Below are 25,624 nucleotides of genomic sequence, written 5' to 3'. Positions count from 1 at the left end.
AAACTGTGCTGGATATATTTATATATGTTTTTTGATGTACAATGGGCAACACACCATGATATTGTTCATAACAACCTTAATTTTGCATAAACAACTAAAGTTCTAAATTTAAAACAACATCACTCATAAGATAACTGATGCCTATAACTAGAAGTAGCATCAGCTCTATTGGTTTCTGTGATATTGTAAGTCGGAAAATGCATCTGTGTAATATAAAATTTTAATGCTATAAACCGTATTTAGCATTGGAACTATTAAAACTACCGGTACCGTTGTAGATTTAGGCATCCAGAATCAACGTTTTTTTGGCACACAGAAGGAAGTTTAGCATCAGTGTTTATTTATAAAACTAATGCTTTAAATATATGAAGGCAATCCAACTAGCTTTCCAATCAATTCATTTTCATAAACATATAGAACTATACATATGATGCTTGCTTACGAGAAAAATGCCCGCCTGCTTCCATAGAACAATATCGTGACAATGTAGACCTAAGTATGGTCATATTGGTCTATAGCAGTGACGGATCCAGGATTTCAAATTTGAATAGGCAAAAACTTACATACAAAACTTAACAAGAGCTTATAATAACACTATACCAAATTTTGCCATTACCAATGGATAATATCGTTGCCAACAGCTATAACCCTCAAGAAAGGAGAAGGCGTCTCTAGTTTGCAAAGGTAGTCATCAATGTTTGTAAATTGTATGTGCGACCATGGTATTATACTATTTAATAAATTACTTACAAATCGCCTCTCAGTAGGACAAATGCATTTTATGTTTGTCTCAATCAGATGATACATATATAGATAAAGTTTTATATATTTTCCTTCTTTTATTTGATTTCTGCACCTAACTTTGAAATTAGAAAGTTGTGTTATTTTGTTAGTTTACACAAGTCAGACGATAACTAACAAATTTGATGAGTTATCTTTTGGATGTGGGGCAGAAATACATGAGGAATTATTGCCACAAGAAAACGTAAGAATCTCGGTCAATATGAAGCATCCCAGCTAATATCCAGAAATCATATTTAACCCCTAGGTTGCGTTCTAATGATTATTTAAAACGGCAAATTTTTTTTGTTTGTTTTTTGTTGAGAGAAGGCAATATGATTTTCTTTATTAGAGAAAATGAGACAAGTATAAAAGATGGGCTTATATCCCGAAAAACTACTTGTCACAGTTCTCAAATAGAACATTTGTAAGAAAATTTGGGAGCTCTTCAAATCAAGAGATAGCTTAGCGGCAGATAAAGAAATAACCATCTCCAGTGACCTGAGACAACAAATGGGCTAAATTTAAACCTCAAGAGCATAAGAGTTTGACGGACCCAAGATTTCAGAATGGCGTGGGCTAAATTTAGCTTACGTACAAACCTATTGAAAATTAAACGGTACGAGTAAATTTCATTGATAACAAAAACCAAAAACTAATTATTTTTTTTTTTTTTTTTTTTTTGGGGGTATAGAAGAGGGGGAATGTCTATGCCTAGTGGGAGTCTAATTTTTTCACGTGGGGTGTGAGGTTTAGTTCTTTTGTTGGTTAGCCTAATTCTAGTGGGATTAGTTAATAATATTTTATTTGGATAGCCCAGTCCTAATGGGAATAGTTAATAATACTTATTTGGATGAAGGTTTGTTTGAAAGTGAAAGTAATTATGATAAAATTGGTTGCCATTTGCAGCCACCGATTGATGGCAAAGAACCAATATTTTTCTTTTCTTTTTTTTTCCTTTTTTTATTTGTGTGTAATCTGACCTAGGCTAGGGTATTAATTTAACTTCTTAAAAAAAAAAAAAAGTTACCTGGGCTTTAGCCCAGGTTAGCATGCTAGTGGGTACGTCCCTCTCATCCGTATGTACGTAGCAGTTCAAATTCACAAAAATGTCTAAACAAAATTGTTAATGGGTACAACTAGCTTAACAAAAATGTGTGATATATATATTCATATTCATAAACAAAGGGAAGGCATCCCACAAGATCACAACTTCACAAGACACAGAATCAAGCTGTGAAGTAAAATTGTTTTTCTTTTCCTAAGAAAAGAATTGGTGTTGTAAGATTTTTCATCTGGGGATCTACACAGACATCATGCCAGAAACATAAGGAACCCCACTGGGTTTGACCCATTTATCACCCTCAAACAACCTCGCAGGGGTGAAAGCCGCAGCTTGTTCTGGAGTAAGCTTCATTAGGGTTTGCCATTTGACCCTCTTGGACATGTCAGCCCCAGCACCCCTGTTGCCGGACTCAGCCACAAAGCAACTAGTGTGAAATTTTTCACCAGTCCATTCTGTCCATCCTTCGGGCGCAATGGCATTGTCAATCTGCGACTGTATCACCACCACCCTTGCAAAGCCCTTCCATGGCCTCCCCAAGTAGGCCTTGTTTTTGTCCTTTACAGCCATGTAGTCTGGCTCACCAGTGATGGTGCAGTTTTGGAGGACAATGGCTGTGATCTCATTCTTGTCGGTCCTGCCTTGGGCCGTGACCATGCAAGACTGTGAATCCCCTGGCTTTCTAACCACCATCCTGCAGTTTTGGAACATCGCCACACCATCTCCGAAGATGAAGTCCACTGTCCCGGAGATGGTGCAGTCACGGTAGTATTGCCGGTAGGTTTGGGTGTAGAGGGTGTCTTGGTACGCATCAATGTAGCAGTTGTAGAAGATGGAAAAGTCTGATTGCACACGCAGTGCCACGGCCTGGTGCTTTGCGGCTCCTGCTGTGTTCTCAAATCCTATGCCCTTGGCAACGAAGTAGTCTCCAACTGCGGCTGCAAGAATGCAGTAAATGAATGAGTTAGAATTAGGATATGTAAATAATCAAAATAAATTAACTAATGAGTACTGCTAATTTTATTTACCAAATGACGTGTCAATAATTTGTGACTGACGTACATTATTTTAGCGAACATATTTAGTGAATAGATATGTTAGGTGTTATGTGTTACGTACCAAATGTTGCAGTATACATAGTTGTGGTACCATCTGCATAGTTTTTGCTACCGGAGATCCTTGTCTTGGTAGGACCATCACCAATCATGACGACATTGGTCATGTCCTTATCAACGATGACATACTCTTTGTAAACTCCCTCCTTGATATAAATCACAAAGGGCTGGGCGCTCTTCTTTGGCACCTCCTTCAAAGCTTCCTGGATGCTCTTGTACTTGCCAGTCCCATCCTGAGCCACAACCACGTTGGGCTTCAGACTCTGCGGAGTGGCAGTCAAGAGATCCAGCTTGCGAGCACCGATCCACGACGGCAGCGGCTTATAAACCCTCTTACTCTTCTGGCCACCTGACGAAGAACCGAGGAGTCTGCGGCGGTGGGTGTTTGAATTGAGGGATCCCAACAGTGAAGAGATTTCAGAGACCATGGCAAGTCCATTGCTTGTGAGTTCTTGCGCGGTCTTCAAAAACCCCTTCATTTTCTCCCCGGCCTCACCCTTGGTGCCCTCAAACGCGTCCAGGCAAGTTTGCTGGTGGTTGACGGCGGCGCTCAGCCACACTTTGAGGTCCTCAACATATTCATTCATCTTGCTGGCATCGAACGGCCCCATTTTATCCACGGCGCCGAGGAGATCCTCAGCGGCGGTATCCAGCATTTCCTTGCAGACGTCCAGAGCCTGGCTGGCCATGGAATCCTTGGCAAGATCTTTCAAGGTGTTGGAGTTCTGGATGACCTCGTCCAGCTTGTCCGCTGCCACCTGGAACCCGGTCTTGATCAGCTCTTTCGGGTCGGAGGTGTCGCCGGCCGCGTTCTCGAGGCTGCTCTGGCAGGTTTCTTTGTAGCTGGTGGTCTGGCAAATAGTCTCAATCGCCTTTTTGGACGAGGCGGTTCCTTTGTTCTGTTTCGCGCTTTTTCTGCTGCATGTGACACCCACCGCCACGGCCACTATCATCGCCACCCCAATAACAGAAAACACGATGATGGCTGCGATCTTCTTCTTCTTTGAATCAGCCGCCATCTTGGATGATTAAATTAATAAAACAAACAACTACAACAACGCTAGGTAACACACGTGTGAATGAGAAAGAAAATGAATTAATTGGAGAAGAAAGTAATGTACGCTTTCTTTTTTTATAATTGTTTTTCTCTTTCTCCAGTGAGCTACAGAGCGCTGTTGGGGCTTCGTTTGTTGGAGGATGGTTTTTGGTGCCCCAGAGGCTCTGGTCTGGTTTGGTCTGGGGAAATGGCATGGAATTTATAGGAAGACACAAACCTAAATTTTCTGAATGGCAGTTTATTCTGTTAGGAGATGGAGGTTGGAGATCACTCAGTCACGAGTCAAGACAAAATAGACGGTCGTTAATCATGTTCCCTAAATTTGGGAGTATTCAAATTAAGACATACAAATATCGTATTAAGCTATTAGTAAGTGACTTAATTACATAAATTGGGGGAAGATTAATGGCTAATTTTATGTTTTGTTTCGGGTTTTCCTCTTTTTGCTTAATTAGTGAGCGGTAATATTTTGTTATGAGTCTCCTTCAATCGTGGATTGCCATGCAGTTACTATGGAAAGTATTACTATACATGGAGCTAGCTAATCACGTCGGACAAGATATATTTTTTTGGGGTCAAATCATCGGACAAGATAATTGGGATATATTTTTTTTTTGTCAAAGTAATTGGGATATATTGAATCATGTTACATGTGTATATGATAGCTTGTGTGTCTAAATAGCATTATTCATTGTGATAATCGGAATTATCTATATTTGACATTATAGTGACTTTGTACTTGTTTCTGTTACTCTTATCGATAAAATACTCACTTTTATAAATAAAAAAAAGGGCTAATCGAGATTTTGATTAACTTGCCTAATTTTAGCAGATAATATTTGTCTTTGCCAAAGATGGGTGCACATGTACAGACATAATTGTTAGTAATAAGCTTGAACTTTAAAATTAATAATGTTAAGCTATATTGTAAGAGTGCTGCTATTTTCACTCACCTGTCATATTTTCCCACCCACCATATAAATTTTAAAAAATACAATCCGATTTTTATACCCACCAATATTCCTAAATACCCTTTTAATTATTACCTCATTTCCTCTCTCCTTTATTCTCTCTCTCTCTCTCACGGCCCACGCATCTCTCTCTCATTTTTGCTCTATCTTATTTTCCCTCTCTCACACTCCATCTTTGTCTCTGTCTCTCATGTTTACTGAACTAAAACAGTTTTTTGCTGTAATTTTTATTTTTGTAAATATGGATTCTGTGAATATAATCACATTTATGCTCTTAGCTTTCTACTCTTGTAAATAAACTTTTTCTCTAGAGTTATCCAAGGACGGATAATCTTTTGAACTTTGCAATAAAAAAAATATAAAATGCCCATTCTTAAGACATGGGAATGTCAAAGAGTACAAAGCGAAACAAATAAGGGAAAAACAACAGTACTCGCCTTCTTCATCTTCTCATGAGCAAGGAGTTGTATTCTTGTGTTTTTTTTTCACTCTATCAAACGATAGGGTTACTTGAGAACTAAGAAGTCTGCCTTTTTTTTTTTTTTTTTTGTTGCTTTTTCCTCTTTCTTTTTCCTTGCGTCCTTTTAAGTCATTTTACAATATGACTAAATTTATCTTTAAAAGTTTAAAGATAAGATGGGTGGGAAAATAGGACAGGTGCATGGAAATAACATCACTCTATTGTAATTGTTGAAAATTTTGTTGATGTAACATCTGAATATTGTATCATGCCAACAACAACAAAAATCTGAATATTGTATATTATTTTGGTACAATATTCAGTGGATATTCCTGATTTCCTTCCAATTTCTATAAGTTTATAATGACATTGGATATCACTGTGTAAATGAGTGGGATAAATATTCCAAATAAAACAAAAAGAGATTGAAATTTCTATAAAGATGTAAGAGAGAATCATGGAGGGTACATTAATAGATCGGCTGCACGCTTCTCCCCTAAATTGTTTTTCCTTGTACATAAAATTTATTTTGACATCAATGAGATTAGTTTTGATGCAGTATTTGCCTATTGGGGAAAAAAGGATCTTGTTTGTTTTGTGGGTGTTTTGTCCTGAGAGTTTCAGAGTTTAGCTCTCTGAAGTTCTAACTTGGCAATAGTACCCAAGTGGACTTCATCTGGACCATCTGCTATTCTCAGTGTTCTTGCCGTGGCCCAAAGATGAGCCAGACAAGTGTCGGATGACAAGCCAGCAGCGCCATGCACTTGCATTGCCATGTCAAGCACCATCAGCGCCATGTTTGGGGCTGCTACCTTTGCCATTGCTAAAGTTCCTCGGGCTTTTTTGTTTCCAAGTCTATCAAGTTGATCAGCTGCCTCCAGAACCAACAATCTGGTTTTCTCTAGCTCTATTCGACACTGCAACACAGAAAGCCAATTTAGAAAAGAGTCCAACATTATTGCAGTAAGAGATGAATCTGAAGATATGCAAGGAAGATTCAACTCAGATCACTTCTTAAATCATTTGAACAGCTGGAAAGCCTGGAGTTCTTAAACATCAGTGTTGCATAATCAGTCTCTGTTTATAAATTTATAAAAACATAAGTTTCTCAATTATGCTATTGAAGGGTGTAAAATTATCATACCTTTGCAATATCTGAACGAAATGAGCCCTGTTCAGCAATCAACTTCCCGAAAACTTTTCTACTAAGAGCCCTTTGAGCCATTATCTGCATGCCACGCTCAGCAGCTCCCATCAGTCTCATGCAATGGTGCAACCTTCCTGGGCCTAGTCTACCCTGCAGAAATTAAGTTTGCTTTAATAACTAAAGCAAACTGAGGATAACTACACAGTGAACCTAGGATATGTCCAGTCACAAAACCAACAAGAGCTCACCAACAAACTAATTAAGTCCTCAAAAAACTAAGAATCATCTCTTAATTTGCAGAAAGAAATCTCAGAAATGAAGATATTTCATTTTGCGTTATAGGCCAGCCTGCGGTGATACACACACACTACAAGCTTCTAACAGGACATTGGAGATGATCAAAGTCCTTAATCATGCAAGTTGCCAAATCAAATTGTTGATTTACCTCAGAAAGCTTGAATTTTTAAGGTTAGAAATTTCAAATATCATTTGGTGAGGTTGAGAATATAGTACTCAACGAAAAATTGCAGTAAGAATCAAATCCAACTTAAAATACGGATATCAAAATTGCAATATGTTACTCAAAAAGCAGTGAACAATACCTGTGCAATCTCAAACCCACGTCCTTCTCCTAGTAGAATATTCTTTGCTGGGACACGTACATTCTCAAATAGTACTTCTGCATGCCCATGAGGTGCATCATCAAAGCCGAAAACTGTAAGTGGTCTCTTTATGTGTACACCTGGAGTTTGGATATCCACTAAGATCATAGATTGCTGCTTATGCATGGCAGCATTGAAGTCGGTTTTTCCCTACATTGTATTCAGATAAACTTCATTAATTATATAAACAATGAACTGAACAATTAATTAAATGGCATACAAGAAGAACTAACCATAACTATAAGAAGTCTGCACCTCGGATCCATAGCGCCACTTGTCCACCATTTTATTCCGTTGATTATGTATGAATCTCCTTGTCTGTACATGAAGTTCAGAGGCAATCATAAATATATATCCAACAGAAACTCGAAGAAAATGGCATATAACGCATCCAGTGATTGCAAATATTTGTGGAAGAAGCTTGGATGAAAATATTGAGATTTGAGATACGTTTCCTGTATAATTTCATTGAAAGCTGCTGTTTTTAAAATCAATGATTTTGAAAAAGAGGACACTGCCATAAATATAGATGCTGCATAAACTCACCTTTTAATAGAACACTCGATATTGGTTGCATCAGAGGATGCAACTCTAGGTTCCGTCATTGCGAATCCTGACCTGATTTTTCCCTCAAGCAAAGGAAGAAGCCATTCAAGTAGCTGCTCTTTGCTCCCATACCGCAACAATACCTAAAGTAAGGGGTTCAGTGTACAACCAGATCAACAAACCACGCAAAACGACAGACATTTTACAGAAAAGAAACTAAACAAAAACCATTGCACTATTTAAACATATGTTCATCTGCATATCATTAGGATGAAGAGATGCTTCTCCAGAAAAGGAAGCCATTTGGTTGTAACACTGGTTGATCATTCATAAGCAGTTGGTAATGTAAAAACTTTCCTACCTCCATATTTCCCGTGTCAGGTGCACCACAATTGAACACTTGTGGAGCCCAAACAGAACGACCCATGATCTCACAAAGATATCCATATTCGAGGTTTGAAAGACCTGCGCCCAATAAGCGATCGTAGGTATTCTCCGATAGAAGATGATTGCTTCCATCAAAAATCAATTTTCTGGCCCTGGCAGCACTATCAAACTTCACACAAGTACAAAGGCAGAAGCCAATTATGTCCGTTGGAAAAAAAAAAAAAAAATTATGTTGCATATTCCAAACTGGGAAAAGTAAACATCAGACACATACAGGTATCCATAAGTTCCATAGGCCTTCTTTCTTTGCTAGCTCCTTTAACCTCTCCTCCTCTGGATGGACTGTCCAACGTGAGGTAGACTCAGCAAGTTTGTAGAATTCCTTTTCCATGGGATATATGTGATCTTCCAGGAACTTTAACAACCTGTTTCTCAATTCCAAAACCCTTTTACCTGGGACAAACTTCCCTCCCCCTTTTGAAAATACTTGATCTTCACTTTCTTGTCCAGATCTTTTCAAGTAGTCTTGAGAAACAAAAGCGCCTTAGGCAACAGTTTGGTATATTATTGTTGAAAACTGAGAGGATTTTTTTATTTTGATCCATGTGCAAAAACATGTAATTCAAGGTCAACAAAATTTTCAGATGGCATCACTACCTGATGGAGGATGCTTGGGAAGCACAGATTCTCGTCTAATAAATTCCCATGCAAAGTCTATAATGAAATTAGCTCTTTCCCCTGCATGCTGGGCACTCTCTCCTCCTGAAGCATTACCCTGCATTGTAATGGTCAATTATCACTTAACTCCATTATACAACACCCCTGTAACTTGATTGCACAACATCCCATGGCAAAAGGGTTTGCACTAAATTGAACACTCAATTTTAAACTATTGCTCCAGAAGATACCATGATCCATCTACTATATATCCCTGCATAAATTGATGCTCCACGAAATAAAGAAAAGGCAATATAGAACTTCCACTCCGAAGATGGCCATGGCTTTCCCTGCAATGCAACATTTCCAGCGTAAGTCTGTCAGTGAACAGAAGTTTTCAAAAACAGAAAATAGACCACCCTCAATAACCATGTACGGGACCATCAGGTGGACAACATTCATGACAATCAGCTATATAAACCGATTTTGAACACCAAAACTTAAACACTACTAATTAACTTATATGGGCCAAAGTTCATTATGTAGCTTTATCAACCATGGGAAAATATCAGTATTAACACCATCTATCTTAATGGCTTTTACAACCACCTATGTATCAACAGTAAATGACGACGAAATGAGCCCACACAACACTGTTCATTCAATGTTAATGTACTGTTGGCTTACAGATGAAGAGCAGTATTCTGCCACATACTGTGCCTGAGACGGAATCCCTTCTGGAACCCCAGTCTGTTCCAAACCTTCACCATGTTCAACCCCAAGGTCCACGTTGTAAGGCTGCAAAGGAATGAAAGTAGTAATCAAAGTGAGAAATCCCAGGATAATACAATTATCTAGACTATCTCCAAGGCAAAGAGTCGAGTTTGAAAATAGGCAAGTACCAAAGAGCTGTACGCAACATCACACATTTGGTTTCCAAGAGTAGACAATTCCCAGTCAAGAATGCCAATGACTCGATCCTGCACATTAAGAGTTTTGCATCAGATGCGCACTCAGATTTTTAAGCTGTATATTCTAAACTTCAACGATACTAAGATCCATCCAAAGTATAGCATGATAAAAGGAAGAGAGAAAGAAAGCAAGAGATACGTAAGTTTGTATTTTGTTATTGAACATAAATTTTGTTGACTGAAATGCATCATCCTCAAAATATTTTAGAGTCCAGAACAGAAGTAGATTGATCGAAAAGTTCTCTAACACACACAAGCATGGATATTATCTCCATGTAAGCACTCAATATGGACTCTTGGAGTACCAACCTCAATAGGATGAAACACAAGATTGTCAATGCGAAAGTCCCCATGAACTAAGCCAGCTGCAGCTCCTGAAGAATCTTCAAGAGGAATGTGCTGCTGTAACCAATCAATCAGCTCAAACATCTTTGGATTCCTCTTGGGCTTGCCCTCACCAGTGGAGGCAATATATTGCTTTGCCCACCTCTCTACCTAAGAATAGCATAGGAGTCATAAGCCCCACCAAGTTATAAGAAAAAGAATTTTGATCAATAGCTTTTCAAGCTCATTTTCGGCTCCGATACACGCATATTAAGTTTTCAACTGGTACCCTTTACCCCTTTTCACATACTGAGCAAATTCGTATACGATTTAGCAACCAATATTTATGCACCTGCCGTTTACAATAGTTGTCGCGGCGCCCATATTTTCCTAGACCAATGGCATCAACATCAGCAGAATGTAGGGATGCTAAAGCTTTTGCCGTTGCTTGGTAAAGTGCCCTCCTCTTCTCAGGTGTTACACCCTAATCAAACAGAGAAAATAACATAAAACAACCAAGAAGCGAGTTATTTACCACCGGAAAATCGACAAACCGTGCTGAAGGAAGAAAATTTTAAATCGCTTAAAAAACAAGCAAACCACCACTAAAGCTATAATGCCAATCCAATATGCACATCAATGATAGTTGACAAAGGAAATTGGTACCGGTAGCTTGGGGTCGAGAAAAATGCGTCCTTCCAAAAACTCCATGATGTAAAACGGTGTTCCAATCACGCTTGGGTCGGAACACAAACAGAACACCTTAGGAACCGGAACCAGTGTATGAGTACCCAATGCCTGAAGAACCTGTGGCCAATAAGAGAAAAAAAAATCAATTTTTTTTTTCCTCTTTTTGCAGCTAAGCAGAGTATCTTATCTACAATCTTTATTTTTTGATTAAGTTTTGACAAAAAAAATGCAAAAAATATTGTCTTTTTGCTGCTCTTTCTAAGCAATCAAATAACATAGCAGATCGAATTGTGAGTAAAAGAAAAACAAAAGAAGAGATGGAGATATTAACCTGGAACTCTCTCTCGACGGCATGAGCAGACGGGAGCAACTTCCCCGCAGGCTTCTTTCTCAAAACGTAGCGTTTCAGCGACGCCCCCGAACTCACCTCCAGCTTATACGTCGGGTTCGATTGCCCATGCCCAAACTAATCATTCCACACACAACCCAAATATCAAAATCCAGAAACGCACACATACGACACATACATATACTTGTATAGACAGAGAAAGAGAGAACCTTCGAGACTGTGAAATTAGAGGGAGAGGGAGGAAAGCCAGTGACGTTAGTGGAGGCGTAGGAAAGCAAGGCCTTGAGGTCGAAGTCGAGAGCTTTTCGATCCATTTCGATATCTTCGATAGGTTTACCAAACAAAAAAAGAAAGAAAAGAAAAAAGATGAAAACTTTTTGAATTAAATTAAATTGGTTTTGGCGTTCTTGTTCGTGTAGCAGCTTGTGGTGTTTCTGGGCGAGATAAGCGTTGAGCAGCTGAACGATTCTTAAACGCCTGACTCAGTCTCCTCCCTCAGTGTCATTTGCCTCGTAAAAAACAAATCAAAATTAAACCGAGGATGAGGGGAATGGAGTGTACGCTCTCGAGTGCGGAATTCGGACCCACGCTCAGGTTTTGCGGGTCATCCTGCACGTGCGTGGCGTGTGTGGGTTTCCCGGGCGTGTTGGATTTTAGTGGGCAATGTTTTGGCGGATTGGGAAAAAACGCGTGGCAAAAAGAGGATATGTGGATATGAATACTTTGGAAGGGGCAACGTTTCGACAGCCGGCTGATGACGTCTAATTTCGTAGTTTTTTTTAGTACAAGCAATATTTGAGAAGTATGAAATCAAATTTAGGATCTTATGTGCATGGTCAATCCTTTTTATTACTCTCAGATTCTTTTAAGCGCTTAGGTTTAGGTTTAAAATCTCAAATTTCGACTCTAAGGGGCTATCCTATACTTGAAATCATTTTCTTAACGCTAAAGCTAATATCTATCGAACAATTTATATAATGACATTTAGCTTCCACTTTACTGGAGAAGCTATTGAGTTTAAATCTTATGAACAAAAGTAGTTTTTTTCTTCTTTTGAAAACAAGAAATAAAATTACAACGAGAATCCCTAAGTTTTACGAAGAAAAGTTTGATGTGGTGTTGTTTAATAAAAGTAAAAATAAAAATCTAAAACAACGTCATTTAAGACACAGACACAAAATCAGCACAGTAAACATCAATAGAATAGTAAAGATACAAAAGCGATGTGACAGATTACTATTGTAATGATAGGTATTGTTTGTATTTTATAGATTCAGAGAAGATGCGTGATACGTTTCTTCTTTCTTCTGTGACGTTTAAACAAGATATCTTTATTTTTTTTCTTCATTTTTTATACAAGGGGAGGCAGGAATTGAACTTAAGACATCAAGTGCAGGTGTAATTGCTCTTAGCCATTTGAACTACTACAAGCCCCTTGTAGATATCTTCAATTTAATAAATGAATTCCGTGCAGATATTGAATACCAAAAGCATCAACTTATTTAATTTAAAACATGAAGTTCAACAGACTCAACAAACATCAATGAAACATCCTAAACCAAACGAGAAGAAAACAAACATGGTTCTGTTCTGTCCATAGCAGTTGGACAGGATCGACAACATCAGAAATTCAAATGCAACGCACAATGAGCAGGAACAAGCAGACAGCTTCTTTTATTGACATGTAATCATAAAGTTCAATGCTGCTCATCAACAGCCAGTGGGATCGACTTCACCTGAAAGATGATCAAAATGGCAGAGGTCACATAATTCCTTCAAGGATATTGATCTACCAAATCATTCCAATCAACTCTCTCTATCTAAAATCAAGAGTGGAATGTAAAAGGACCAGCACAAATCAGAAAAAAAAGTAGATGAGCAAATTGGCTTTAAGAAAATTATCTTTCTGCTCTGCTAATATTGTACAAATAGACGAAACTTTTTCCTCAAGAAAACAACAGAATCATTTAATCACCAACAAACCAAGTGCAAAACAAAATTGAACTATTACATGTTTTAGCTTTTTGATTCGTGAGGTACCTATGCCTCTTAGAGAACTAGACTTATCCTCAGGGCACATGCAAACTTTTATCAACAGTTGAAGGATGGTCATAGCAAGGCTTTCCTGCTCTAATAGAATGTAAATTGAATTTATGGATCATCATATGAAATCCATGGAATGCAAGTGCCATTTTGTGTACGAGTAATACTGGGAAGGATAACATTACTAACCAGATTTCGGTACTTGAGAATGTAAAACATATCCAGATATCGCCTTGTCTCTCGCCTCTCAAGCTTAGACACATGCTTCCAGAAGCCATAAACCCCAGCTAAATTGAGCAGCCTCTCAGAATATATCTTCCAAGTGTACCTAGAGAATTGAGCTTGAAATTAGTTACAATGAGGTTGACAAAGATTGTCTTTTTGAAAGCATGCCAGAAATGCAACCTTTCATAAATTCGTTTGAGGCCCGCTTCAGATATCTTTTCCCAGTAGCCAGGATGCTTCTGGCACTGATCAAAGAAGTCAATCAGAAGTGCAGCCACTTGATCTTGATGATAGGGATCAATATGGAACCCAGAGATACCATGCTCAATTATCTCAGCAGGACCACCATGACATGTTGCAAAAGTAGGAAGGCCACAAGTCATGGCTTCCACAACGGTGAGGCCGAAAGCTTCATAAAAAGCAGGCTGCAACAGATAAGAGGATAGGTTAAAACATGGAATTCTAATACACAACAAACCATCATATAGCTACACCTCATACCTGCACAAAGACACCTTTTGTGTCTGCAATGTAGCGGTATAGCTCACCATTACGGGCACGGTTCATTTGGGCTGCAATCCACCGAAACTGGCCACTCAAGTTGTATTTCCTAACGAGATCATGCATCTTGTCAATCTCTGCGACTTCTTCTCTATCCCTAGAGTTCTTGGCGTCTATGTAACCACCAACCACAACAAGATTTACCAGTTCTCTTAGCTTGGTACTCTTACCATAACACTCAACAAGGCCAGTTAAGTTTTTCACTCTATCAAGTCTTGCCATGGAAAAGACAATAGGCTTTGATCGGTCACTCAAGATTCCACTGCATCACCATGAAGAAGTATCGAAACAAGGTCTGAGGAAAATGAAGTCATGTAACACAAATACATACAAATGTGTGTGTGTGTTTGTGTATCTACATACATAATCACAAGTGCCATTTAAAAGACAATAGTCTTTATCCCCCTACTTAAACACTAAAGATACTCACATATGCTCCTCATTCTGCTCAGCCCCATATAAGAGTTCTTCAATTGAGCCATGTAGAGCAGTAAGTCTTCTTTCCTTTTCAGAATATGGAAAATATATGCACATATCTGCTCCTGGGGAGACGATATTAAACTTCGGATCAAAAACATCAATCCCATGAACAACTCGATACAGCCCAGGAAGAGTGAAAGCTGTGTGGCTCTCATACTGTCCAACATTATTCTTGCTGAGATAAAGAACAATATTATGCTTTCAAATGATAAGCAAAACATACTAGAATCCAGACAGAAGAATAAAGGACCACATTTTGCAAAATGTAGAAGTCCACGTAGTTGTTACAGACAAGAATTTGAACTTGCTAATCATAAATATAACTTACATATTATACTACTACATTACAAGTGCAACTGCAGGTAGTGGAACAAATTGAGATATTATTTCTTGTGGAAAATGTAATAGATATTCAATTCATGTTCCAAACAAACTAGAGAAGAAGTCTAACCTTCCTGCAATCTCTTGGTATGTGCTGGTGATTATGAAATCAGCATTGTTCATTGCAATAAGATCAGCAGTGAATTGACTAGAAAAATGGTACTTGTCCTCATGTTTTTTCCAATATATATCAGAATCTGGGTACTTGGTTTTCTCCAATGCATGAGCAATATTGCACTACAAGGAGAATTCCATTTTGAAAAATTAAAATCAATATATGTCCCCTGTTATTTCACTGATAAGTTATGTTGTATCTGAAATAATAGATTGAAAAATTACAGTTCACCTGTGAGATTCCAAGTTTATTAGATAACAGAGTTGCAACAAGATTTCCATCACTGTAGTTTCCAATGATCAAATCTGGAACACCCTGCAACTCAGCAGCTATTTCATTTGAGGCATCCTAAGCATGGCCACAACAAGAAAAAGGATTAATTATGTTAATATAACCCACAAACAAGGGTAATAAAAACCCAAAAGCATGTACGATAAAGTTTGATTATTCAAGCAATGCACCAAGGGCAGAAAAGAAATAAAGGAAGATTAAACAGGAGCACAAAAAGTAATCCTATGCTTTTGGCTGCGTAATCCTTACCTCTGCGAAGGTCTCCAAGTACGGCCACACATCAAACCTTGAAATCCATTTCCGCATAATTCCATTCTCAGTTCTGAAAGGTACCCGCAAGATATGTGTGTGTTCTGTGCCACTGATTCTTTCCAATCTTTGGTTGCATGTTGTCCCTTTTGCATCAGGTATCAGTCGGGTAACCTTAAACCAGACAAGAAGTGATATAAACTGACACCTTATGTCAACTCATATCACAAGAACTTTCAGTTGAGCAAACTTACAATCAGAATTTTTGGAATAACATCCAGTCCTTGGTTTTGTATTCTAAGAAGCATCTCATTCTCCAGGGCACGTACTTGATCCAGTATATAAACAACCTGACATCAGTAAGAAAAGATATAACTTTTTCATGGTTTCAAGTGAAAACAATTCGTAAACTACTAAATCTATTAATATTCTATCAGATAGACAGCTAAATGGAAGAAAGGATCAAACACCAACAAATGGACATGAAATAGTGAAAAGTAAGCAATACCTGGCCACCAGTGTCAGGCAAACCCAAAACATTTGCTTGGCCAAAGTAGCCATGTGGAGAAACAATGACAACATTGAACACCATAGGAATCCTTCCAAGAAAAGTTTCCAGAGTAGATGGATCAGGAGCCTGAAGAATTTCCAAGAGAAGATGAACCATCTCTGATACCCGTTGTGCTGTGTCACCCCACCCTCTTTCAAATCCCATTCCTTGTAAGCTGCACTTAGTGTAAAGAAGATTAAAGGGTATTATCTAAAGCAAAAAAATCATCCCACTAAAGCAGTGGATATCAAAGTATTTGAAAATAGATGGGTTGCTTACTCAAATTCAAAGTCAGAATATGGTGTAGTTGCCGGTAACTTAGAAAGATATTCCTCTGCCTTTGCTAAAGCAGACTGAAGTCTGGGTATGCTCTGAATCCTATCATTTAGCATCATTGCCTACACAAGATTATAGAACTACTATGTGAGGATTTCAAAACCTTATTTTCATATTACTGCAGATATGAATTTAGGCAAGGATTTACTAGGAACCTAACGTTGAAAAATAGCTTACACTAAATTTGTATGTGAAGAGAAGCCCAGCAAAATAAACTAATGGGCCAGAAAATCATAAAGATAACTACAAAAGTGGAATGCTCATTCAGTAAAACCCATAGCTTAATCAAACTTACATGTCCATCGTGTTTATGTGTACGAAGGAAATCGAGAAGAGGCTCCAAACTTTCTTTGTTACGGAACATAATTGAAGATAAGTGACGGTTAAGGAACTGAACCCCATTTCCAATTGATGATGAGCGGGTTGGTCGAGGGAATGTTGCATTAAATGGCTCCAAATCAAGTTCAAGCACATATTTGTCATTGCACCTAGGACAATCATTTCAAATTGAGATTGCATTCGTGGATAATGAAAAAGACCAAACAAAACCTGATTTTTTTTTTTGAGAAGGTAACAATATAAAACCTGGTTTGTCCTTACAATGTAATGCTTAATGCTACACCAGATAAGAAAGCACAGAGATTCAGCATCAATTACAAATTTCATTAACAAAGATTTACACATGAGATCCCTTACTCTCCATCCAGAAGTTCTTCCTTGAACCGGAGATATTCTGCAACACTCAAAAGATCCACACTGAGCTCATACACATTAACACGAACATATTCCCATACACCAGGTCTTGGACGAAGTGCAAGAGCCACGAAAGGAGTTTGAACAATTGCTTCCTAAAATGACAAACAAAGAATGAAATAAAAAAACCAGAACAACGAAAAAATCACACATATTTGTCATTTATAAGGCATTTGGATATCGCATGAAATACATAATAGGACATTTCTTTGCTTGGTTTTAGGTATATACTAATAAAATCTAATATATTCAATGGATTAAAAAATAATGTGCATTGAAACAAAGCCATAATTATCATGATCAATTTAAACTACCATTTTATGTGAAAATTTCATAATCTGTGTATATGGTTGTATAGAAAAATGAGGGAAGATGAAATATATATATGCTGAATCACATTCAATGTCATCTGTTCCTGAAATCAAAAGTTCACCTCAACAGAGTTTACAAGCCATGCAGAATGAAAGATTTGTGTTTTCTTGGGTCCCGAATAATGAAAAATTGGAACTTTAAATTATACCATTTACTTGTCATTTTCTAAGCAAACAAACATGTACTGCTTCAGAGACATCCTAAAATTTCGTTATCTATACTGTGTAAACAAATAATAAACAGTAAGCTGCTCTAAAAAACATAACATCCTCATTTCAAAATCAATGTGAAACACAAAGGGGACATGCAGAACTAATAACCGCATAATTAATATATTTGCACCCAAGAAAGTGTAGGAAATTGACCTGCGCAGACTGTAAGACTATACTGAAGGGGCTATCCTTGAGCTTCTGCATTCCTTCATCCTCTGCAATCACGTTTTCTAGCTCGTTTATCATTTGATGAGGTTGCAGTATCCCATTTCCTCGATCAACATACCTTCCAACATAACAAAATCACAACTTTCTCAAAACCCACATCAAATTTTTATTTATTTATTTCTTAATTTCGAAAAGAACCCTCCATTGAGAGAGAGAGAAAGAGACCTGGAGAGAAGAGAAACAAGTTCATTGCGGTGAGCAGCGAGGGTGTCTTCAATGCTCTTCCTCATGGTTGAAGCTGGAACTACCAGAGAGACAGAGAAAGTAGAAACTGGAGGTGAAGGTGAAGGTGAAGGAGAAGGTGAGGAGAGGAGGGACACATAAAGCATATAAATAGCCAAACGGAAATTGCAGAAAACGAGAGAGGAGAAAGGAGACAAAAAGGGCCATTGTTTTGGTCCGATCAGAGAGAGAGAGAGAGAGAGAGAGAGAGAGAGAGAGTGACGGTTATAAGTGTGAAGGGGCACTTGGCGGTGTTTCAGCGGCGCCAGCCTCTGTAAAGGCCTGAGAATCCTGACTCTTCCCTCGCTATTTGAAATCAAAACGGAAAATTTTCAGATTTTCATATCCAGGCGGAGATCACTAGGACCCTAAACTGGGCTTCATTGGGCCTATAAAAAAAGTGGGCTTTAAGCTAGATTGACTTGCAAGCATGCCCAACCCAGTAATGTGTCTATGGCCCATTTTAAGTGTGTTTCTGAATCGAGAGGCTTAACTTGTAAATCTCAGGTTCGAATACCTATGACATCTTAGTAGTGTTTGTGAAAAATCCTCCTTTAGTTTAGATTATCGCTTATATTAAAAAAGAAAAAAGATGATGCTGATTTGGGCAGTGGATAGCAAGAATTTGAACTTGTGTAACAATGTATCAGATTGGATAGAGACGGACTGAATTGCTAACATCTGGCCTGGATTAGTATAATTAACATATTTAATTGCTTGATACTTCTTCATCAAGAACAAGAATAAAATGCAGACAATAATGAGAAGTGCTGAGAAAATTCTCGGGTGTCCTTATTTTTCCAGGAAAACAAAAAAAACAGCTACTACCTAGCGCTAGATTAATTTGTACATGTGTTCGTGCTAAATTTTTAAGGCGGCAAAATTATACGGTGGTATAGCGATTACAGAATTTTTTGGATCAATATATTCAAATGCACACACTAAGCAGCAACAAGCGAACTGCTTCTTTGGCACCTATGATATGATTCTTCAATGCTGCTCATCAACAGCCAGCGAGATGGACTTAACCTGAAACAGGATCAGAATCATGGTCAGAAGCCGAAAAGTGATCTACCGAGCCACTAATCAGGAAAATGCAGAAGCCGAAAAGATAATTTTAGCTTTTTGCTTACGGTAACCTTTTTCTTTTTGTAAATAGAATGTAAAACCGACTTACAGATTACAGGGAGTCTACTGTGTCATACTGGGAAGGATAACACTACTGACCAGGTTTCGGTATTTGAGAATGTAAAACATCTCCAGATATCGCCGCGTCTCTCGTCTCTCAAGCTTAGACACATGCTTCCAGAATCCATAAACCCCAGCTAAGTTGAGTAGCCTCTCAGAATATATCTTCCAAGTGTACCTAGACAATTGAGCATGAAATTAGTTACCCCCCGGTTGACAAAATTTGTCTTTTTAAAAGTTTGCCAGAAAATATGAAACCTTTCAAAAATTCGTTTAATCCCGGTTTCAGATATCCTTTCCCAATAGCCAGGATCCTTCTGGCACTGGTCAAAGAAGTCAACCAGAAGTGCAGCCACTTGATCAGGGTGATAGGGATCAATATGGAACCCTGAAATACCATGCTCAATGATCTCAGCAGGGCCACCATGACAAGTTGCAAAAGTAGGAAGGCCACAACTCATGGCTTCCACAACGGTGAGGCCAAAAGCTTCGTAAAAAGCAGGCTGCAAAAGATAATAGTTAAAACCCGGAAAATAAATACCAAAACAAACCATCATATATCTATACCACATACCTGCACAAAGACACCTTTTGTGTCTGCAACGTAGCGGTACAGCTCACCATTGCGAGCATGGTTCATTTGGGTCACTATCCATCGAAACTGGCCACTCAAATTGTATTTCTTAATGAGGCCATGCATCTTTTCAATCTCCGCCATTTCTTCTCTATCCCTGCAGTTCTTGACATCTATGTAACCACCAACCACAACAAGGTTTACCAGTTCTCTTAGCTTGGTGCTCTTAGCATAAAACTCAACAAGTCCAGTTAAATTTTTCACTTTATCAAGTCTTGCCATGGAAAAGACAATACGCTTTGATCGATCACTCAACATCCCACTGCATCACCATTGAAGAAGTATCAGACAAATTGTGCAAAGAAAATGAAGTACATGTCAGTTCCATCACAAATAGTTATATATCACTTAAAATAGGCTAAATTTTTTTGAAAAAGGTTTGTTTTCTCCCCTACTTAAACACTAAAGATACTCACATATGCTCCTCATTCTGCTCAGCCCCATATAAGAGTTCTTCAATTGAGCCATGTAGAGCAGTAAGTCTTCTTTCCTTTTCAGAATATGGAAAATATATACACATATCTGCTCCTGGGGAGACGATATTAAACTTGGGATCAAAAACATCAATCCCATGAACAACTCGATACAGCCCAGGAAGAGTGAAAGCTTTGTGGCTCTCATATTGTCCAACATTATTCTTGCTGAGATAAAGAACAATATTAAACTTTAAAACGATAAGCAAAAATTCTAGAATCAAGACAGAAGAATAAAGGACCACATTTTGCAAAATGTAGCAGTCCATTTACTTGTTACAGACAAGAATTTGAACTTGCTAATCATAAATATGACATATTATAATACTACATTACAAATGCAACTGCAGGTAGTGGAACAAATTGAGATATTATTTCTTGTGGAAAATGTAATAGATATTCAATTCATGTTCCAAACAAACTAGAGAAGAAGTCTAACCTTCCTGCAATCTCTTGGTATGTGCTGGTGATTATGAAATCAGCATTGTTCATTGCAATAAGATCAGCAGTGAATTGACTAGAAAAATGGTACTTGTCCTCATGTTTTTTCCAATATATATCAGAATCTGGGTGCTTTGTTTTCTCCAATGCATGAGCAATATTGCACTTCATTGAGAATCCCATTTCGAAACATTAAAATCAATATATTCCCCCATGTCATTTCACCAATATTTTATGTTGTATCGGAAATAATAGGATGAAAAAAATAGAGTTCACCTGTGTAATTCCTAGTTTATAAGATAACAGAGTTGCAACAAGATTTCCATCGCTGTAGTTTCCAATGATCAGATCCGGAACACCTTGAAACACAGCTGCAATTTCATTCGAGGCATCCTGACAATAGCCACAGTAGGAGAAAGGAGCTATTGTGTCATATTACTGATAAGCAAAGTTATTAAAATCCATAAGCATGCATGGTATAGATTGATCATTCAAGCAATTGAAAAGAGACAACGAAAAATAAAGGGGAAGAGAAACAGGATTTAAAAATAAATAAAAACCTATGCTTTTGATTGCTTACCTCTGCGAAGGTCTCCAAGTAAGGCCACACATCAAACCTTGAAAGCCATTTCCGCAAAATTCCATTCTTAGTCCTGAAAGGTACCCGTAAGATATGTGTGTGTTCTGTACTACTGACTCTTTCCAATCTTTGGTTGCATGTTGTCCCTTTTGCATCAGGTATTAGTCGGGTAACCTTAAACCACAAGAATTAATATAAAACGACACCTTATCCAACTAATACTGCGTAAACTTTTAGTTAGGCAAACTTACAATCAGAATCTTTGGTATCACACCCAGTCCTTGATTTTTTATTCTAAGAAGCATCTCATTCTCCAGGGCGCGCACTTGATCCAGTATATAAACAACCTGATATCAGTTAAAAAATATATAACTTTTTCATGGTTTTAGGAGAAAAAGCTATGAAAGGAAGGACCAAAAACAAACAAATGGACATGAGATAGGGAAAAATAAGCACGACCTGCCCGCCTGTATCAGGCAAACCCAAGACATTTGCTTGGCCAAAGTAGCCATGTGGAGACACAATGACAACATTGAACACCATAGGAATCCTCCCAAGAAAACTTTCCAGGGTAGAGGGATCAGGAGCCTGAAGAATTTCCAAGAGCAGATGCACCATCTCTGACACCCGCTGTGCTGTGTCACCCCACCCTCTCTCAAACCCCATGCCTTGCAAGCTACATTTAGTGTAAAAAAGGTTAAAGCTATGTTGCATCGACACTTCAAAGGTAATATCCAAAGGAATCAAATCATTCCCCAAAAGTAGTGGCAATCAAAATATTTGAAATATAGATGAGTTTCTTACTCAAACTGAAATTCAGAATATGGTGTAGTTGGAGGAAACTTAGAAAGATACTCCTCTGCCTTTGCTAAAGCAGACTGAAGTCTCAATATGCTATGAATCCGATCGTTTAGCATCATTGCCTGCACAAGATTTCACAACTAATATCATTCAGTCAAAAGGTACCTCATCAGGATTTCAAAACTTTGTTTTGATATTAATTCATGCATGGCTTTAGGAAAGGAAAATACTAAGAACCTAAGGTTGGCAAGTAGGTTACACTCAATTTAAATGCAAGCAAAGAAAAGTCCAGTAAAATAAATTAATGGGCCAAAAAATCACGATGATAACTGACAATGTGTAATGCTCATTCATTAAAACTCATAGATTTTCAAATTTCAAACTTACATGGCCATCATGTTTGTGCGTACGAAGGAAATCCAGAAGTGGCTCCAAACTTTCTTTTTTACTGAACATAATTGAGGATAAGTGACGGTTAAGGTATTGAACCCCATTTCCAATTGATGAGGACCGGGTTGGTCGAGGGAATGCTGCATTAAATGGCTCGAAATCAAGTTCAAGCACATAGTTGTCATTGCACCTAGGAAAATCATTTCAAATTCAGATTGTACTTGTGGACAAAGCATTTGAAAGAGCAAGTAAAAACTGTTTAGTCGGTCGGCACTATTTAATGCTTCACCAGGTAGGAAAGTGCAGAGATACAGCATAAATTACAAATTTCAGTAACAAAGATTTACATATGAGATCCCTTACTCTCCATCTATAAGTTCTTCCTTGAATTGAAGATATTCTGCAACAGTCAAATGATCCACACTGAGTTCATACACATTGACTCGAACATATTCCCAAACACCAGGTCTTGGACGAAACGCAAGAGCAACGAAAGGAGGTAGAACAATTGCTTCCTAAATGAAAAATAAAGAAGGAATCAGAAAACCAGAACTACAAAGACCACTTCGACCCATGTTAGCTATTCATTGAGTATTTGGGCATTGCATGAAAGACATAAGAGAGCACGTCTTTGCTTGGTACACTAACAGAAACATCAATGCGATGACCACTTTAAAATACCAACAAAGTGCCTTTTCCATATCACTTATGGCAAAAAATAAAGAAGCTTACAAATAAAAAACCCAATAAACATGTTATACTGCATTGCAAATACATTATGTCACTTAAAACATCATAGCAGCATAACTACCTCTGTCCAATTGACTGTAAAACAGCCCCTTACCTCACCAGTGTTGGAAATTAGGAACATTATTAAATTGTTATTTAGTTTCCTTTTATTAGTTGATTGTAATTGATTTGGAGTAGTCTCCAAGTAACCTAGTTCTCCTAGTTAAGCTTGTAATATCTCTATAAATACTTAGCCTTTTGGCTCTATCAATAACAACTGAGAATTATTCTTCTTAACAAAATCTCTAATTTCACATTCTAAGGCGTCTCTTGAAACTTTTTTACAAACCTTATTTTCTTCACAATCCGATGTTTCACAACCCTAGTTGCTAATCTTTGAAATCCTTTGCCAAATTGAGAGTCGTTGGCGCTTTTCATCCCTCACCCATGATGGGTATTCATCTTGTACAGTCGTCTTGTTCACCCTCTCCTCAATGATCAATATTTTATTCCCGCTACCAAAGCCATACCATCCCACAGTTCCTACATCTAACTAAACCAACAGTCGCACCCTTCTTTTGCGCTGCAATTTCCTTATGTTTTTCATACAAGTATTGCTCTCTATACAAATCATATTGAGCCATCTATAGTCATGCTCTCTGTTGCAATCAGATATTGAGCCCATGTTTTCATGTCTACTACGCTTGCCACAACCACGGCATCTTCGGCCTTCATCGAGCCTACCCATCATTTTTTTAAGTCGTCTACGCTTGCGGCAGACACGCAGTCTTCATTGCAATTCCTTCGTGAGCCTCGTCACTGCTCACTGAGCCGTTTATTTCCTCCGTGAGCCTCGTCAACGCTCACCGAGCCATCATGTCTTTGGACAACCCACGACATCTCCAACAAACGCAGGAGGCTCTACACTAGCACCACTGCTGTTGACCAGCCACTGTGTTCATTGATTCTTTGCCCCTGCCTAGAAACCATCGATCGCTCGTATCCAAGCCATCTATCGTAATCTTCCTGAGAGCACCTTTGCACAACTGCTGGTCCTTTTTCTCTCTGTGTTGCCATCGCTTCTTTGCACCACGACACCCCAACATGAGCGTTCACTTTCTCTCCTTTGTTGATATATCAGTTTCTCTTTGAGGTTTCACATCAGACCCAATTTTTTGTTTTCTTTCTCTACCTAACTTTTTTTCTTGGCCAAGTTTGATATTTTCTTTCTGTCTCCACATCACTCAATTCTTCTTCTTCTTTTTTTGGCTAACTTTTTCGATGGGTCATATCCTTTTTTCGGTGGGTCATTTTTCAAACCAAAAATAAAAATAAAAGTATTTTTTTTTTTTTTCACTTTCACGCCATCTTCTTGGCTTTGCTCCTTTTCCTTTTTTAATCTCTCTTTCATCATTATTTTTCATTCTCTCTTCTCTTTTTCCAAATCTCAACCCTCTACAAGCTTCGGATTTGAGGGGCAGATATGGGAGATAGACACATTGTCACACATCAGCTGCACACAGGCAGCTGCACACCATCATCAATAGCTTCCGCACAATTGCACCAGCAACATCATCAATCAGTTGCACCAGCAACACCATCATTCAGCTGCCCCAGCAGCATCATTATTCAGCCTCAAGAAAAGGCATCATCAACAACATTTGTTGCACATTAGCAACAAAATCACCATCGTTGCACATCAGCAACATCAACAACAGCCACCATACATGCAACATGCGCTGAACATCAGCACAACTTTATTTGGGTGCTGCTTCCTTCAACTCACGACTCTCATACATCGTCAGATTTGAGAGGAGCAACAACCCCCTTTACAGTAGCACACCGCTGCTCCATTTGCCTCCAAATTTGCCTTCATTACAACAGTGACACAGCTGCGACACAGCTGCCCCCTTTACAGCAGTGACACCACTGCCTCTTTATCAGCAACCCTTGGGAGTAACACCTTTCACAATCTCTTGTGCAAGTTGGATGTTCTTGATATCCACCCTCCAACTTGAGGGGGAGTGTTGGAAATTAGGAACATTATTAAATTGTTATTTAGTTTCCTTTTATTAGTTGATTGTAATTGATTTGGAGTAGTCTCCAAGTAACCTAGTTCTCCTAGTTAAGCTTGTAATATCTCTATAAATACTTAGCCTTTTGGCTCTATCAATAACAACTGAGAATTATT

The 25,624-nt window shown here is 38.3% G+C and overlaps 4 protein-coding genes across 5 annotated transcripts; all 4 read right to left on the bottom strand.

Annotated features, from left to right (window-relative positions):
• Positions 1–1,924: 1,924 nt before the first annotated feature.
• LOC117625540 (putative pectinesterase/pectinesterase inhibitor 28) lies at positions 1,925–4,180 on the bottom strand. The gene is made up of 2 exons (XM_034357085.1): positions 2,963–4,180; positions 1,925–2,781 (listed from the first exon to the last, which is right to left on the bottom strand). Exons 1-2 carry the CDS (start codon positions 3,975–3,977, stop codon positions 2,084–2,086), a joined length of 1,713 nt encoding a protein of 570 aa, XP_034212976.1. The 5' UTR covers positions 3,978–4,180; the 3' UTR covers positions 1,925–2,083.
• A 1,667-nt stretch (positions 4,181–5,847) lies between these two features.
• On the bottom strand, positions 5,848–11,938 carry LOC117616771 (probable acyl-CoA dehydrogenase IBR3). Its single transcript, XM_034346181.1, has 16 exons — positions 11,389–11,938; positions 11,162–11,296; positions 10,807–10,947; positions 10,493–10,624; positions 10,126–10,311; positions 9,748–9,825; positions 9,533–9,643; positions 9,097–9,195; positions 8,846–8,963; positions 8,463–8,713; positions 8,163–8,357; positions 7,802–7,944; positions 7,489–7,573; positions 7,196–7,405; positions 6,591–6,743; positions 5,848–6,363 (listed from the first exon to the last, which is right to left on the bottom strand). Exons 1-16 carry the CDS (start codon positions 11,491–11,493, stop codon positions 6,067–6,069), a joined length of 2,439 nt encoding a protein of 812 aa, XP_034202072.1. The 5' UTR covers positions 11,494–11,938; the 3' UTR covers positions 5,848–6,066.
• A 746-nt stretch (positions 11,939–12,684) lies between these two features.
• LOC117616772 (sucrose synthase 2) lies at positions 12,685–18,241 on the bottom strand. Its single transcript, XM_034346182.1, has 15 exons — positions 18,141–18,241; positions 17,901–18,033; positions 17,107–17,258; positions 16,706–16,898; positions 16,354–16,472; positions 16,033–16,249; positions 15,779–15,874; positions 15,525–15,698; positions 15,216–15,332; positions 14,940–15,106; positions 14,439–14,663; positions 13,949–14,270; positions 13,628–13,872; positions 13,412–13,550; positions 12,685–12,915 (listed from the first exon to the last, which is right to left on the bottom strand). Exons 1-15 carry the CDS (start codon positions 18,203–18,205, stop codon positions 12,877–12,879), a joined length of 2,403 nt encoding a protein of 800 aa, XP_034202073.1. The 5' UTR covers positions 18,206–18,241; the 3' UTR covers positions 12,685–12,876.
• Positions 18,242–18,988: 747 nt separating this feature from the next.
• On the bottom strand, positions 18,989–23,195 carry LOC117625045 (sucrose synthase 2-like). 2 transcript variants are annotated; one of them, XM_034356622.1, is made up of 13 exons: positions 23,068–23,195; positions 22,702–22,894; positions 22,318–22,436; positions 21,973–22,189; positions 21,765–21,860; positions 21,514–21,687; positions 21,210–21,326; positions 20,932–21,098; positions 20,436–20,660; positions 19,960–20,281; positions 19,644–19,888; positions 19,375–19,563; positions 18,989–19,226 (listed from the first exon to the last, which is right to left on the bottom strand). In XM_034356622.1, the coding sequence occupies exons 2-12, from the start codon at positions 22,768–22,770 to the stop codon at positions 19,389–19,391; spliced, it is 1,926 nt and encodes a 641-aa protein (XP_034212513.1). In that variant the 5' UTR covers positions 22,771–22,894; positions 23,068–23,195; the 3' UTR covers positions 18,989–19,226; positions 19,375–19,388. The 2 variants fall into 2 exon arrangements, with proteins under 2 accessions (XP_034212513.1, XP_034212504.1); XM_034356613.1 differs by having other exon boundaries at positions 19,425–19,563.
• Positions 23,196–25,624: the final 2,429 nt, after the last annotated feature.

Source organism: Prunus dulcis, chromosome 1 (assembly GCF_902201215.1).
Source record: "Prunus dulcis chromosome 1, ALMONDv2, whole genome shotgun sequence".
Lineage (NCBI taxonomy): Eukaryota > Viridiplantae > Streptophyta > Magnoliopsida > Rosales > Rosaceae > Prunus > Prunus dulcis.
This window is presented reverse-complemented; position numbering and strand designations above follow the sequence as displayed.